The 16,015-nt window shown below is 50.6% G+C and overlaps 2 protein-coding genes across 3 annotated transcripts in view; both read left to right on the top strand.

Moving 5' to 3' along the window:
- LOC125625566 (26S proteasome non-ATPase regulatory subunit 4) overlaps positions 1-16,015 on the top strand; it is a 69,306-nt gene that overhangs the window by 48,336 nt on the left and 4,955 nt on the right. Inside the window, exons 1-4 of one of the 2 annotated variants that reach the window (XM_048827800.1) lie at positions 5,517-5,626; positions 11,683-11,823; positions 12,495-12,609; positions 14,799-14,885. In XM_048827800.1, coding sequence (XP_048683757.1) covers positions 5,601-5,626; positions 11,683-11,823; positions 12,495-12,609; positions 14,799-14,885 — 369 coding nt within the window. In that variant the 5' untranslated portion in view covers positions 5,517-5,600. Of the gene's footprint in view, positions 1-5,516; positions 5,627-11,682; positions 11,824-12,494; positions 12,610-14,798; positions 14,886-16,015 lie in introns of those variants that run through there. The other variant, XM_048827801.2, reaches the window with a different exon arrangement.
- LOC125625567 (small ribosomal subunit protein eS28-like) lies at positions 1,907-2,353 on the top strand. Its single transcript, XM_048827802.2, has one exon. It carries the CDS (start codon positions 1,931-1,933, stop codon positions 2,204-2,206), a length of 276 nt encoding a protein of 91 aa, XP_048683759.2. The 5' UTR covers positions 1,907-1,930; the 3' UTR covers positions 2,207-2,353.

Genomic DNA, 16,015 nt, shown 5'->3' with positions numbered 1-16,015 from the left:
GAAACCCAGAACCTCGCCCGTGCCCCTACCCCTATCCAATTTACCTCCTGTGATGTTATCGCCGCCCCCAGGGCTGTCTCCTTTTCTTTCCCAACTGATGACCCCCAGGGAGCGGCCTTTGTGTTCTCCTGCCCTGACCCATTAGGAGCTGCTATTTTCCTTCCACCGCCCCCTATTGCCCCAGAGCTTGAGGCAGGCCTAGAAGCTCCAGCCCATCAGGCACCCCGTTGGGGGTCCGCACCCTGCTTGTCCGTTTTAGTGGACCACGGGGCTGCACCAAGGGCCCCGCCGGGGAACAACTGGGAAACCGTAACCCCACCCCCCCATGAGCTGCGAGGAGAGCTGCAGAAGTTTTTAGAGGATGTTCGTGGCTCCCACAACAAGGTACAACTTGCTCTCCAGGGACTTTTCTCAAATCCTCTGGGCCAGAAGGGCCCTCATGGGGGAAGGTAAAGGGACGGGGAAGCAGGATGCCATGGCCTACTGGCGGGTCTGCGTCTTCCGTGAAAAATTACTCACCTACAGGATGGGTCACGGACTTCCTGGCAAAAGTCACGAGAGTCGGAAACCTCCTGGACTACGACCGGGGAGACTGGCTGGATCCCCTGACACTCGCTCGGCGCATGGGGCTCTCCAGACCTCGTAGCCCCCCAGCGCGTACTTCAGGAGGTGAAGGCCGCTTTGCTGCCCGCTGCTAGAGCTTACCTCAGTCGGGTCCTGCTCAAGGGCACGCCCCGCCCACCCTCTACCCCAGGTCCGCTGGACCTTTTAATTGGACCCCTGCCCCGTAGACCCAATCAACCCCCTCATCCCTTTATGGCAAGCCAGCTGCATGAACTGCAGCCGGTACACTTCCAAACCGCGCCAAGGAAACATCTATACACGCTCGTGCTCCACACCCTTCACGCCCTCACCCTAGTGTCCCACCCTGACATAAAGTGGCGAGACCTTCTGCCACCTTTGGAGGGTGAGCAGCCCCAGTGGGCCAGCCTATCTTCCACCTTGGTTCCGAGGCCCGTCGGGGACATCAGTTGGCGGCTCCTTCACGGAGCTGTGAGCATGGGCACATACTTGGCGCGGTTCAACCCCATCCCAGATACTTGTCCCTTTTGCAGTGTGAGGGAAACCCTGGCGCACGTATATTTGGAGTGCACCAGGCTGCAGCCCCTGTTCCGGCTCCTCACAATTCTTCTATTACGTTTTTGTTTGCATTTTTCCCCTCACCTTTTTATTTATGCACTCCCCATCCGTGGCCTCACAAAGTCATGGGATCTCCTAGTTAACCTCCTCCTGGCCCTGGCTAAAACGGCCATCTATAAAACCAGAAAGGAGGTTGGCCGATGGAGTTTCCTGTGACTGTGGGGCCGTTTTCCAATCCTCGGTCCGTTCGTGTATCTGGGCGGAGTTCTTCTGGGCGGCGTCCACTGACTCCCTTGATGCTTTTGAGGAGCAGTGGGCGCTGTCCGAGGCACTCTGCTCGGTGTCCCCGTCCGGGTCCCTTTGTTTTGACCCTTTGATTGGGGAAGAGAGTAAGGGACCCCAGCCTCAGCCATTGCTGCTGCGGACACCATCACCTTAGAGGAGTCCTTTCACACGTGGGTGCACGGGTCTCCCCCCCTCCCCCCCGGGTTGTCACCCCACAGCCTGCCCCTTTTGTTGGGTGCTTTCAGAGGAGGGAATTGTTGGTGACACTCGGGCGTGGCGCCAGGTAACTCAAGGGGGTGGCAGACCTTGAGAGTCGATGAGGCCCCCTCGCTCTGGACCACCAGGTAATTCGGAAGGGTGGAAGACCACAAGAGTCGAGAAAGCCCCCTGTTCTGGGCCCAGGCAAGCTTGAACACTTCCCTCCCCTGAAGCTAATGAGAAAACAATTGCGATTGGTTGCTGTGTTACACATTGCATATGCTGTTGTTTTGTTTGTAAGTGTGTTATGCAAATAAAAAAATACCTTTTTTGCTTCAAAAAAAAAAAAATTATCGTACCCACAGCAGCCGCCATGGATACAAGCCGCGTGCAGCCCATCAAACTGGCCCGGGTCACCAAGGTGCTGGGCCGGACGGGCTCGCAGGGCCAGTGCACCCAGGTTCATGTTGAATTCATGGACGACACCAGTAGATCCATCATCCGAAACGTAAAGGGGCCTGTCCGTGAGGGGGATGTTTTGATGCTGCTGGAGTCTGAGCGTGAAGCAAGGCAATTATGCTGATCTATGCTGCAGCTGGTTGGCAAGCCTGATGTGACTACCATTTCCAACTTCCTGTAATGAAGAAGCGACAGTTCATACCTACTCCGCTTGATTTAGTGAAGAGGAATGTTGTGTTTCAGAGACTACAATAAAGGATTTTTTTCCAGTTTAAAAAAAAAAAATTACTCTCCTATAGCCATCTAGCCTCACCCTGTCACACTTTGTTCGGTGTTTGTACAGTGCCTAGCGCTGGTTCTTGAGCATAAGCCTATTTTACAGATGGAGAAATGGACGCCCAGGGAGCTGAAGTTACCTGCTCTTGGTCACAGTGCAAAAATCTGTGGCCAGATTGGTGACAGAATGCAATCCCAGGGCTCTGTGCTAAGAACTAGACAGACAGCGGTGCCTTCCTCGGAAAATCACCCCACTCTGCAGTAAAGAGCATATTGCAACCCTTCGATGAAAGAGACAAGGCCCAAAGTTAGTTGTAAGGAAGGAGAAAAGGAGAGGTCAAACGTCAGCTGAACTCTGCTGAACAACAAATTGGCCTAGCTAGAACATGGTATGTTTTCATATGCTGTGTGCTTGCTTTGCTATGCTGTCTGCTGAGGGTAGCAGAATGCAGGCCCTTTGGCTCACGTTTCCCCTCGAGCTATTATTTTTTATGGGGTTGGCACAGCGGCTCCCAGCCTTCCTTGGTTCACATACCGGCCCCTTAAAAATATTCTGTGATGTGACTGGAGTATCAAGCTCGTGTACCCCCAGTGGTACACATAACTCTGTTAGGGGAAGCCCTGGCTAGCTTATTAGCTAAAGAGAACCGGGCGGGGGCCTGACTGGACCGGCTCTCTTGCTTTCCGGGTTGCGGGCAGCCCCGCCTATGTCCTACTGACGAGTGGCGAGAACTGGGGTCTGTTTGAATCATGGCATCTCTTGTGGTGGAAAACCCTGTTTTTCAAAGGGATTTTGCCTTCTCCATGTCACTGTCCGTACACACCTTTTTGGCATGACCTCCTTGTCATTAACAGCTCCTTCTACAATGCGTTAGAGAGCTGGTCCTGGGAAGGGGGTACCTGGTGAAATCAAAGTGCTTCTGCACTCCCCCATGTGCCTTCAGAATATACCAATAACCGTCCAAATTGGCAGGGGAGGGGCTTCTGACATGTGTGTGACCCAGCTGGCTCAGAAGGGGGACTTACTTTATATTGCTGTAATCGCCAGAGGCCTCAAACAGGGTCAGGACCTCACTGTGCTGCATGCTGGAGAAACCCATTCTCTCTGCATTGAACAGCTCACAGTCCAATGCAGTTGTGTAGCGCTTTTGTGAAGACAAGCTACGCTGCTGGGAGAGAGCTCTTCTGTTGGCAGAATTAATCTACCTCCGCCAGAGGCCGTAGCTATGTCAGTGGGAGAAGATCTCCTGTCCACCTAGCACTGACTACATCAGCGCTTAGAGCGGTATAACTACATCACTCAGGGGTGTGGATCTGAGTGACGTCCTTATACCGAAGTAATTCTGTAGTGTAGACCTAGCCACATAGAGCCATTCCCTGCCCTAAGGAGCTTAGGCAATCTAAATAGATAAGGCAGACAAAGGGTGGGAGAGGAAACAGAGGGGAAGTGACTCACCCATCCTCACAGCCAGGAATGGAAGAACCCAGATCTCCTGACTCCTGATCCAGTGCCCTACCCACTAGATCACGTTGTCTCCCTTATTATAGACGGATGAAGCAAGTTAAAATAACAAAGCTCATTGTTTTGTTACTGGAGCTGACTTTAAACATGGGGTAGAGAGATCATCACAAGCCACTCATGCAGAAGGACTCCCTAAACAAAATGTGTAATGGTCCCAGGTTTGAATTTCACCATCTAAACCTCAAGTCCACCTTTAAAAATGTTTCTTCCAGAGAAAAACAAGTACCTGTTCGGACCTCTTGAGCTGGTAATGCAGTGACCCCCAATGACCAAATACGGTCAGGACATCTCTCTTGCACCAGCTGCTTTTAAAACAATTAACAAAAGAGTTTGGTATCTTTGCTTACACTGTAAGATCTATATGTGCGCAACATGTGGGAGTTTTCAGTTACCACAAGCCTAGTAAACCAAGGCTACCATCCTCTGGGTAATTTTAACTGGCAGGGATGGGATGGATTGAAGCTAAATGTGATACTGATCAAGGAAATGTGCAGGGGCCCTGTGAAACTCTTTACCAGAGGATGTTGTAAATGCCACAACTATAACAGGGTTCAAAAAAGAACTAGAAAAATTCATGGAGGATAGGTCCATCAATGGTTATTAGGATGGGCAGGGATGGGGGAATGGGTAGGATGGATCTCGGAGACCTAGCAAGATCAATCAGCTGATGGGAGAGGCAGCGAGGACAGGGGATTTGGGAGTGGATTGAAAAAAGAACTAGATAAGTTCATAGCCAGGATGGGCAGGGATAGTGTCCCTATCCTCTGATTGCCAGCAGCTGGGAACGGGCAACAGGGGATGGGTCACTTCTGTTACCTGTTCTGTTCATTTCCTCTGAAGCACATGTCCTTGACCACTGTTGGAAGAGAGGATGCTGGGCTAGATGGACCATTGGTCTGACCCAGTATGGCTGTTCTTATGTCCTTAACCCATCCATGCGCTGCTCCCAAACAATTAGCAGATGTTGCACTCCTCCATGTACTTGACTTGTGGGTACACACATTCCAAATCGCTCACTTGTTGGCAGGCAGCCACGCCAGGAATTGTTGTCGCAATGGCACATCTACAAAGCTTTAATTGGGAATAAAGTGCTTGTCCATTCCTGCAAGCCCAGTTTTAAATGGCCAGAAGGGACAACTGTGACCATCTAGTCTGACCTCCTGTCTAGCCCAGGCCAGAGAACGTTCTCAAAATAATGCCTGCAAGCTCCACGCAGGCCTACAATGTACAAGTGCCCTCCCTCCCAGCTCTGTAAGTCCCGTTATTTGTATTTCACGCATTTCTCTTTCCCCCCATTATTATCACAACAAAGGGCCGGCAAGTGAATTCTGCATCAGGACCAAGAAATTTCCAAAGCAATTTTGTTTGGAAAAACCTGGCAATTCCTCCAGGGCAAAAGCCCATTCCTCTGGGCCAAGTAACTTTTCCTGCTGGAGGAATAAAACGCAACTAATCCCCCTGCCTGAGACGATTTGCCTGCACGCACTTTTCTTGCAAGGCGGGGGCGGGTTCTAGCTCCAACGCGAGCCCTTCCCCCTCCGGCCGGGGACGAAGTTGTCCTCCTGTAGCCCCTTGGGAAGGCGCGATGAAACTACAACTCCCAGCGGCCCTTGCGGCCGACCTTTTAAGAGGGGCGCCGGTGATTGGCTGGAGGTTGGGCCAGTGCGAGGGCGGCTTGTTGGCGGGGCCTAGCCCGGCCGGTGTCTCAGAGGGAGGCAAGATGGTGCTGGAGAGCACTATGGTCTGGTGAGGAGCCGGGGCCGGGGCCGGGCAGGGGGTGGGGGCGGGGGCTGCTGGGGTGGGGGGCGAGGTCGGGCCGGGGCCCCGGGGAGGAGCCGAGAATAGGCCGGGCCGGGGCCCGGGGAGCGGGGACCGGGCCCCCGCGGGGTTTCCCTGAGTCATCCCGGCTCTTGCTCCGCTGTCTAGGCCCGGCCGGGGGGCAGGATGAGGGGGAGCGGGGTCAGGCGTGGGGGCTCGCCCGAAGCAGGACAGGGGAGTTAGTGGGGCTATCTGGGTGGAGGGGGAGCAGGGTCAGGCGGGGGGGCTCGCTGGGGGGGGGAGTGGGGCTGGGGGGGCTGTTGGGATGGGGGGCTGAGGGGGAGCAGGGTCAGGCAGACGGGCTCTGGGGGAGGAGCGGGGCGGGGCTGTCTGGGTGGGGGGGAGCAGGGTCAGGCAGACGGGCTCTGGGAGTGGAGTGGGGCTGGGGGAGGCTGTCGGGGTGGGGGGGCTGAGGGGGAGCAGGGTCAGGCAGGGGAGTTCTGGGGCTGGAGTGGGGCTGTGGGGGTGGGTTGAGGGGGAGCAGGGTCAGGCAGGGGGGGCTCACCCGGGGTGGAGCAGAGCGGCACCGGAGGGGGGGGATGTGGAGCTGGGGGCTGGTTCAGTGCTGGCTGTGGGGGGATGGGGGAGAGCAGTGGGCAGGTGAGGGGGTGAAATATCCCCAGGTGGGGAGACTCCTGCGGGCAGGGCCAGCTTGGGGTGAGGAGAACTGCACTGAGTGCGGGGCCGGGGGGGCTGTCAGAGTGGGCGATAGGGTTGAGCAATGGGGTATGTGGCACTGGGTCAGGCTGGAGAGAATCTGGGGGGGACTGACAGGACTAAGTAGGGGCCACATATGTTTAGGGTCCTGGGGGGAGGGGTGCAGGGCTAGTTGGGAGGTTGGAGGAGGGCAGGTGGGGGTGGATTAGGGTTATGCGAGGGAAGTGGAATATCCCTAGGCAGGGGGGACTCTGAGGCAGAGGCAGGGCCAGGCTGAGGGGAGAGTGAGGCCCAGGTGGGGTGGGGAAGAGGAGCAGGGATGGGGGGGTGGCAAGGGAGGGGTTGGGGTTGAGTTGTGCGGGATGTGGAGCAGGGTCAGGCTGGAGAGGCTCTGTGGGGGAAGTAGGGGTAGGACCAGGGTGAGAATCTGGTTAAGGGGATGGGGAAGAGGAGCAGAGCTGACTTGATGGGGTTGGGGAGAACTAGGAGAGAGGAGGGCTGGATTTGGATCAGGCAGGACGGGGCAAGTGGGAGTGGAATAGCCCCAGGCTGGGGAGATTTCAGTGTGGGGAAAAGTCTGAGGTGAGAGGGAGTTGGGGAGGGCTGGTGCCAGAAAGGGGGTCTGGAGCAGGGCTGGGTTAAAGTCATGCAGGGGGTAAATGGAGCAGGACCCGGCTGGGGAGATTTCTGGGAGTGGGAGATGAGTGGCAGGTTGGGAGCAGGGATGTGAAAGAGGCAGAGGCCATCCCAGTTCTGGGCTGGGGATGGGGTAGGAGAAGATGAATGGGCAGCATCAGTAAAAGGCTGTGGGGGGAAGTGGGATCTGTTGGGTGACTTAGTTCTAGTTTGGACTGTGGGGCACAGTAATAGACTGAAGGGATCAGGGGGTGGTCACAAGGTGATGAGAATCACTGCCCTTTTATGGGAGGAAGGATTAGTGCTGGACTGGTGAGGGGACTAAGCTGGCTGTCCCTTTCAGGCTAGAAGGTGGTTTGGTGCTGGCTGAGGTAAGGGCAGGGAGAGTTGTTAACTTGGTTGTAAGGCTGGGCTGGGAGGGCTATAGAGATGACCGTTGTTTGGATGGGGAGCTTCTCCTTGGCTGTGGAGGGCTTTCGTTTAGTGGGCAATGGATGGTAGTCTGGGACAGGAGATTCAGAGGGGGGCAGTGCTGGGATGTGGTGACATTTGGGTCAGGTGCGATAAGGCAAATATTTGACATTGGTTGGGGAGGGCTTGATGCTGTGGAGAATCTGCAGGGCAGAGTGTGGTGGTCAGACTCTGGAGGATGGGAAGGGGTGCTCTCTGGGAGGATCAGTTGGGACTGAGAAGTGGGAGCATTTGAGACAGCTAGACTAGAATCCACTTCACACTGGATCAACAAAGATAGCCAGGGCCTCCTCTGTGTTAACTCACCTTTAGCCCGGTCTGGATTCAACCCCCAGCCTTCCTCCCTGTCCACCCCCCACACATTATCTCATAGCACAGCCAAGGCTGGTTCGGGTTTGATGTGGCCCAGAGTAGCTTGTAACAAGAGCAGACAATAGAGACTGTTCACAGGATACAGTGTCTGACCCTTCTCCCCCACCCCCCAAGTACTGGAGAGTATAAATAAACTGACCACCATTTTACTTAGGTTTGCTTTCTACATTACCAAGCTGATAGCTAGAGCTAAAATCAGGCATAGAAAATAAGTTTATACTTCAGAGATACATAAAAAAATCACTAAACTTACTATTAAACTTACTATTGTTCAGAGCACAATAAAGATTATGGTTACTACAATACCTCAGACCCATTAGTTGCTGTAGTCTAATTACCAAATGTAGCAATGGCAGAGATTCATAAGATGCACAAAACTTCCATTGTGGGTTGTATATGGTAACTAAATAGCTCTTCAGTTAGTTGGATAGAGACATCACAGTAGCTTGATTTGCTAAGTAACTATGTCAGATTCAAATAAGAGACAGTGTCAGGTTAATTATTGTTCTCTTGTAGCTGCTGATTTCATGACTTTGGTAGAGTGAGTTCTGAAATTGGAATATAAAATCCCAGATCTAGTGAGTCCAGTCCATTGTTGCCTTGTACATTGTATGGTCACCTACACCAGTGCAGAATGGGTGCAGTGGGCTACCATTCTAGTCTGGCAGTGTATTTACCCTCATTGTTACACTAGGTTCACATAGTGACAATAACTGCATAAGGTGCAGGGCAAGAAGAGCTGGGCCATGTGGGTGGGGGGTGTAGTGGGTTAGACCAGGGCCCTGGGAGTCATGAGTCCTGGTTTCTGGCCCACATCATGCCACTGGTACTGTCACCTTGAGGAGTCATGATGTCTGTGTCTCGTAAAATAAGAGTATTAACTTGCTTCTCAGGGTTGTTAGAATTAATGTTAGCAAAGCACTTTGAAGTCCATGTGCTATTTCTTACTACACACATCCACTTCCATTCTTGTGTGTGAATGAATGGCTGCTTTTTGTAGTAAAGAATATTTGTGTTCAGCAGCACACAGGGTTTGCATTTTAATACAAATGATGCCTTCTGGCATGAGAAAGTGGCTTTGTGTGCTACAGCCAGGAGAGCAAGGATTAAAACTGGATCCTGTGCAGTGACATTCTGTATGTGAAAGGTTTAAAATCGCACAGAGACAAAACTACTACATAGTTGCTTCTGTCTGCTGAGCTCATTGCACACACCAGGGGCTCCTTGCCTCCATTTGCCCCACAAGCTGTTTGTGTGCCTTATTTCAGGAACTCTCTGCAACCCCTCATTGCCCTATGGTAGGGGCTCTATGTGCCCTCCATTATTTCTTCTGTCTGGGAGTTACGTCATTCAGGGGCACAGCATTTTAAACTCTATTGGGAAGAGCTGAGATGTGGGGGGCACGGAAGGCATCAGTGACCCTGTTTTGTTTTTCACCAAATCCATAGGTTTCTGCCCATTAATGCTTAGACTGAACATTCTCTGACATTTTTAGAATGGATCAGCTCTGGCATTGCAAAGTTATCACGTTATTGACAGACATGCCATCAAGTTGAATGTCACCAATTGTCACCAACTGGTAGATCCTGGAGTCTCTGATAGTTGATCGTGATCTCCGGCTGCTAAAAGTCCGGCGGCGCAGCAGGGCTAAGGCAGGCTCCTTGCCTGCCCTGGTCCCGCGCCGCTGAGTCCTGGAAAGGGGGCGGGATCAGGGGGGGCTCCACATTCTGCTCCTGCCTGCAGCTCCTTTTGTCCAGGAACGGGGAACTGTGGCCAGTGGGAGCTGTGGGAGCGGTGCCTGGGTGCAGCACGCAGAGCCACATACCTCCCCACTCTGCCGGGGGCTGTAGAGATGGCAGCTTCCAGGAGAAGCGCGGGGCTGGAGCAGGCAGAGAGCCTGCCTTAGCCCCACTGTACCGCAGACCGGGAGCCAGCCAAGTTAAGCGCCACAGCAGGAGCCTGCACCCCAACCCCCTGCCCCAGCCCTGAGCCCCCTCCTGGAGCCTGCACACTGTACCCCCTCCTGTACCCCAACACTCTGCCCATGCCCGGACCCCCCTCCTGCACCCCAACTCCCTCCCAGATCCTGCACCCCGTACTTCCTCCTGACCCCAACACTGTCCCAGGCCAGAGCCCCCTCCTGCACCCAAACTCCCTCCCAGAGCTTGCACCCCTCAACCCCTCCTACACCCTTGCCCCAGGCTCAGCCCGGAACCCCCTCCCACACTTCAAACACCTCAGCCCCAACTCCCTGCCCCAGTCTGGCGAAAGTGAGTGAGGGTGGGAGAGGACGAGCAACGGAGGGAGGGGGGATGCAGTGAGTGGGATGGGGCCGTGGGGAAGGGGCTAAGTAGATCCTGGGATGCATTTAAATTCAGAAAGTGATCTTGTGCATAAAAAGGTTGGAGACCACTGGCGTAGAGCCCCTCTTTGTTCAGCCAATCCTCAATGAAAGCACTATCGTAGCAAGCCATCAGTGTTGCAGATGTGCTAGCTTACATGGAATGGGTCAGCCGGCTGGTAGGTGGAGAGTAAATCTGACTTACGCTGTCAGTGTAGCTAACAGGTCACAACTGCAGTGTAACAGCTCCTGTTAACTGAGGGGGAGCCGGGATGTTAATCGTTCTCTGTTGGGAACAGAAGTGAAACCACAAAGCTGGTAATTCACCGCTTGATAATACTAGGCACATGTTTAGCACCTTTCACCCAAGGAGCTCAATGCCTGTTGCAAAAAGCAAGGGAGAATTAGCCCCATTTTACACAGGGGGAGGGAACTGAAGCGCAGAGGGGTGACTCACCCAAAGTCCCTCCCTCCGGTGAGTTAGTGGCAGTGTCCAGAACAGAGCCCAGAAGCTCTGCTTCAGTCTCCTTTTTTATCCCCTAGACGTTTCCGTATCCCAAACAATCGAATCTGTATAACGGGGGGTGCTTGGACTCTGGGATACCGCCATGCTGACAGTTTGCCAGGAGCCTGAGCTGCATCAAATGTTTCATTAGCGCCTGGGGCTGTGAGACATCAGATGACCGTTCTAGTCCCAGCTCTCATTGACTCTGTGTGACCTGTCTCCCCTGTTTGTGCCTCAGTTTCCCTCTCTGTAAAATGAGGGCATGGATATTTGTTCACCTTTGCCAAAGCACTTTGGAAGCTACAACTATAGCAGTGCTAAGTTGCTATAATATCAAAAAGCTGTAGGCTACTTCTTAAAATGTCAAATAAATGTTCATAATCCTAAGAGAGATTTGCGTATACATACTGATAGGAACACGGGTATTGCCTCATCAGATTGGTCCAGCTATTCTTTGTCCTGTCTCCAACCATAGCTAATACTGCTGATGAATGAAGAGAATTGTTTGTTCTTTGTGTTCACCTGCGAATCTCAGAACATGCAGCTGAGGTTGAGTGCTCTTCAGCTGGCAGTTACAGGGAGGGGGGAGCTGCATGCCCAGTTTTAGGACTCATGGACTGGACTATGGGCTCTCAGAGTCTGTGCAATAGGCCCAAAGGACAGGCCTCTGCATTGTCCTACTATAACCAGGGCTTTAAAATGGGTTTAGTTCTTGCATCTGAATTTCAAGATTCTTGAGCATGTAAAGTATGGGATTTCTGTAGGTCGGTTCTGCCTTGGCTGAAGAGCCTTTGACTTTTTTTTGCAGGCTACTTGTATGCTTCCTTCTCTCTCTCTCGCTCTGCCTTAAGAATTGACAAGGACGAGGAGACATGTATGTTGTTAGCCATCTGGCCACAGATCTAGGATCCTGAGGCTTCATTTTCATGAACCAGCTTAGGGTAAAAACCAGACAAGCCTGTTTTTTAGTTCTGACCTTGTCTGATTCTTTCTGTATTTCAGTGTTGACAACAGTGAATACATGAGAAATGGGGACTTTTTACCTACTCGCCTGCAAGCTCAGCAAGATGCTGTCAACATCGTGTGCCACTCAAAAACCCGTAGCAACCCAGAGAACAACGTGGGGCTCATTACCTTAGCTAAGTACGTCTGTAGAGTTCCCCCTCCTAGAAATCAAAACGACTCCTGCTCTCCCACCCAAATGATGAGTGTGGTCTAGGGCAGTGCTTCTCGAGCTCTCTGATGTGGGGGACCGGCAATTTGTTTTCCCAATGTGCGCGCAGACCGGCCGCCGATGGCTCGCGGGCTGGCACCGGTCCGTGGACCACCACTTTGAGTAACACTGCTCTTGTGTAGTATTTCCCAGCCAGTGGGTTGCAACCCCCATGTGGGTAAGAGGGTCATGAAAGGCAGTGCGGGGGATAAGGGAGGGGATTATAAAAAATCTACAACAGAGATCCCGCTCCCTGCACACCTTGATCCTGCAAGGTTAAGTATTCTGTCAGCCTCTCAAAAAACACAAATTACATAGGCTTATCAGTGATGCAGTTCTGACCCTTTTATAGTAAATGTAAGGGAGTTACACACACTTTTAACCTCACATTTCAGGTTGCCAACCTGAAAAGGCTGAGAAACACTGATCTAGTGTATTGAGCACAGATCTAGGGATAACTGGCTTCTGCTGTTTTCTCCATGTGACTATGGGTGACCCTGTGCCTCAGTTTCCCCACCTGCAAAAGGATATTACCTTACAAGGGGTATTGGGAGATTTGATAGGACTTCGTATAACAATGCAACCATTTATATTGTTCTAGTAACTGTGAAGTGTTGACCACACTTACCCCAGACACAGGACGGATCCTTTCCAAATTACACACGGTGCAACCCAAAGGGAAAATTACCTTTTGTACAGGAATTCGAGTTGCTCATGTAAGTGACACCTTGTTCATGACTTTTCTTAAATGAGTCGTCGTCTTGTATTGCTATAACCCCTCTCATCCTAAAGCATTCTGCTTACTGTTAGTGTGGCCTCATAGGTAGAGCACTGGACTGTGTCTCGGGGACCTAGTTTCTATTTATGGTTCTGCCATTGGCCTGCTGGGTGACCTTGAATAATTCATGCCACTTCTGTGCCTCAGTTTCCTCATCAGTAAAATAGAAATAGTGATACTGACCTCCTTTGTAAAGCACTTTGAGATCTAAGGATGAAAAGTGCTAGATAAGGGCTTGGTATTGTTGTAATAAAGTCTCATCATAGTTTAGGATACTAAATGTCTTCATCTGAAAGTGTGAGGTGAATTTAGACAAGTGACGTGTAACTGCCCGAGTTGGAATTGAGCCAGGTTATGGGATTTAGTGTAATCCAGTCTGCTACTGTGGTGAATAATTCTATTGAGAAGTTGAGTGTGGGGAAATCAATGAGGCTGTTTGGTGAAGGGGAAGAAAGAGAAATATAAACTAGAGAGAATCTGAGTCTGTGGAGATGGCTTTTTATTTGCTACCAAATTGCTGGGTTACAGTTGCAATATATCTCATGTATGTGCAGCCAATTTACAGGGGCCAAATTCCGTCAATTCGCACCCACAAAGGAGAGATGCATTTGTTACCCTGAAACATCTGGAATAGGTCTCAAGGTTTAGTCACTCCCTTCTGTCCTGTACTTTCGCTCTGTACTGGTATATGTGCTTCTCATGTCATCCTCTGGTGTGTACATCTGGAAAGCTATTATTCATATATATTTAGAGGGGGAACCAGGGCTTTGGAGCTGTGCTCTGCTCCAGCTACAGGCAGAAATCTGCTGCTCCAGGCTCTGCTCCAAAGCCCTGGGGGGAACGATGGTCTTGTAATTAAGGCACAAGACTTGGAGGCCGACCTTCTGGTCTGTTGCCAACTCTGCCACAGATTTACTTATGTCTACACAGCAAAGAAAAACCCACCATTGGCCCATGCCAGTTGGCTAGGGCTGCAGGGCTGTTTCATGGCTGTGTAGACGTCTGGGCTCAGACCCAGCTCTGGGACCCTCCCATATCGCAGGGTCCTAGAGCCTGGGCTCCAGCCTGACCCCAGACATCTACATAGCTGTGAAACGGTCCCGCAGCCTGAGCCCTGTGAGCCTGAGTCCCCTTGCACGGGCTAGCCGCGGGCGTGGAGTTGCCGTATAGACATCGAGTAAGTCACTTAATGATTCTCTTTTGCCTCAGTTTCCTTGGGTGCAAAATAGGGATCATAATACCTGCCTCACAAATGCAACTAAACTAATGTTTGTTATGCTGGAATCCTTTGATAGAGAAGTGACATTACTAGTGCCAGTTCCTTATAAAGCATGTTGTGGAAGCAGCAGACTCTTAAAAGCAGCTTATTACACTACGGCTTATATCATCTTGAAAATACTCCTCAGTCTAACGAATCTTGCTTCATAAAAGTGCCTCCTGCTATTTAGTTCAGGTTCATCCCATTATTCCAAGGTGTGTGTGTACAATGTCCCATTTTTTCTATCCCACGCAACTCCTCTCCCTCCTGGGCATTTACATTTTCTTGATACATCAGTCACCATCAGCTTCCTTTTGAGGATTAAAAAGACGGGGACTGTACAGCTTGCAAAAGAGACAGCTCAGGGGGGGATATGACAGAGGTCTCTGAAATCATGAGTGGTGTGGAGAAAGTGAACAGGGAAGTGTTGTTTACCCCTTCACAGAACACAAGAGCCAGGGCTCACCAAATGAAATTAACAGGCAGAAGGTTTAAAACAAACCAAAGGAGGTACTACTTCACGCAATGCACAGTCAGCCTGTGGAATTCGTTGCCAGGAGATCTTGTGAAGGCCAAAAGTATAAGTGGGCTCAAAAAAGAATTAGATGCGTTCATGGAGGATTGGTCCATCAATGGCTATTAGCCAAGATGGTCATGGATGCACCCCCATGCTCTGGGTGTCCCTAGCCTCTGACTGCCAGATGCTGAGACAGGACGTTGGGGTGGATCACTCAATAATAGCCCTGTTCTGTTCATTCCCTCTGAAGCAGCTGGCACTGGCCACTGTCAGAAGACAGGATACTGGCCTTTGGTCTTACCCAGTATGGCCGTTCTTATGTTCACCTTGGATGACAACTCTTATTTTCCAGTTGGCTTTGAAACATCGTCAAGGCAAGAATCACAAGATGCGTATCATTGCCTTTGTTGGGAGCCCCGTGGAAGATAACGAGAAAGATGTGAGTAAATCGTGACCAGTTAGATGCAATTTCATGGGTGTGTTTAATCCGTGATGGTGAACCCTCAGGTCTGGTTTACACTACAGACTTATGTCATATAACCATGGCAATCTCACTCGGTGTGAAAAATCCACTCCTCAGAGTGACGTAGTTATACCAACCTAACCCCCGTGTAGACAGCTCTGTGTCGATGGGAGAGCCAGTGCAGCCTTTTAAATGTAGACGTGCCTTCAGTTTTCACAGCAATTTCTTTATCTAGGTGTTTATACTGCTCTCATCACCCTGATATCAAGTACCTCATAATAGCTGCTTTCTTGAAACTGGAACTGTTCAATGCGTTTCTGAACTGACTATGTTGGTCAGTCTTTATATCCAGAAAACCTGGTTCTAAGAAATCTTAATGAGCATTCATATTACAGCAATGTTATTGAATCTGTATCAAGAACTGCAAGGCTCAAAGCTTATGTCCCAATGAGACAACTCTTTAGCTGATAAATCCTGCTACTAGAATGTGAGCTACTGAAAGGGGGTGGGAGGGTGGGTGTGAAAATGGAAAAGAAGGAATGATGCAAATAAACTAACTCAGCTTCCAGGCAATACAGGTTTCTATCAAAACAGAGCCTCGTTTATCCTATTCTATACATAGGCTTGGAAGGATTCCATTTCTGTAGGTAAATGTTGGTAAACACTGATTTCGCTGTACACATACAAACCCATGAAAAAATATTTCCATTGAAAAATGCTGCTTGAGAACTTAGAGTTTGATTTAAGGATATTTACTTTGTATATTTTGATGTGATGTTGACAATTTGTGTTTTAACAGTTATAACTCTCTAACTTTTTGAATCTCAACATGTGTTGTGATTAAATAATTGTCTGACTGCCCCATAATTTCCCTGCAACTGTGAAAATTTAAATCTGCCCCCAGTAGGTGAGGGAATTTAAATTGGATCATGCATCAGAACATGCTTAAATGTCTTGTTGCAGTATTAAAAAAGCCTTCAAGTATCAAACAGTCAGAAGTCTGAACTCTTAATTGTATTTGTCTGGATTTTTTTTTTTTTTTTTTTGGTTATAAAAAAACATTCAGAATTTTAGATAAGTGCCTTTTTAATTAAGTCAAAGTACAT

The sequence above is a fragment of the Caretta caretta genome, chromosome 24 (assembly GCF_965140235.1).
Source record: "Caretta caretta isolate rCarCar2 chromosome 24, rCarCar1.hap1, whole genome shotgun sequence".
Lineage (NCBI taxonomy): Eukaryota > Metazoa > Chordata > Testudines > Cheloniidae > Caretta > Caretta caretta.
The sequence above is the reverse complement of the archived record's forward strand: the minus strand, read 5'-3'. Positions and strand labels throughout refer to the sequence as shown.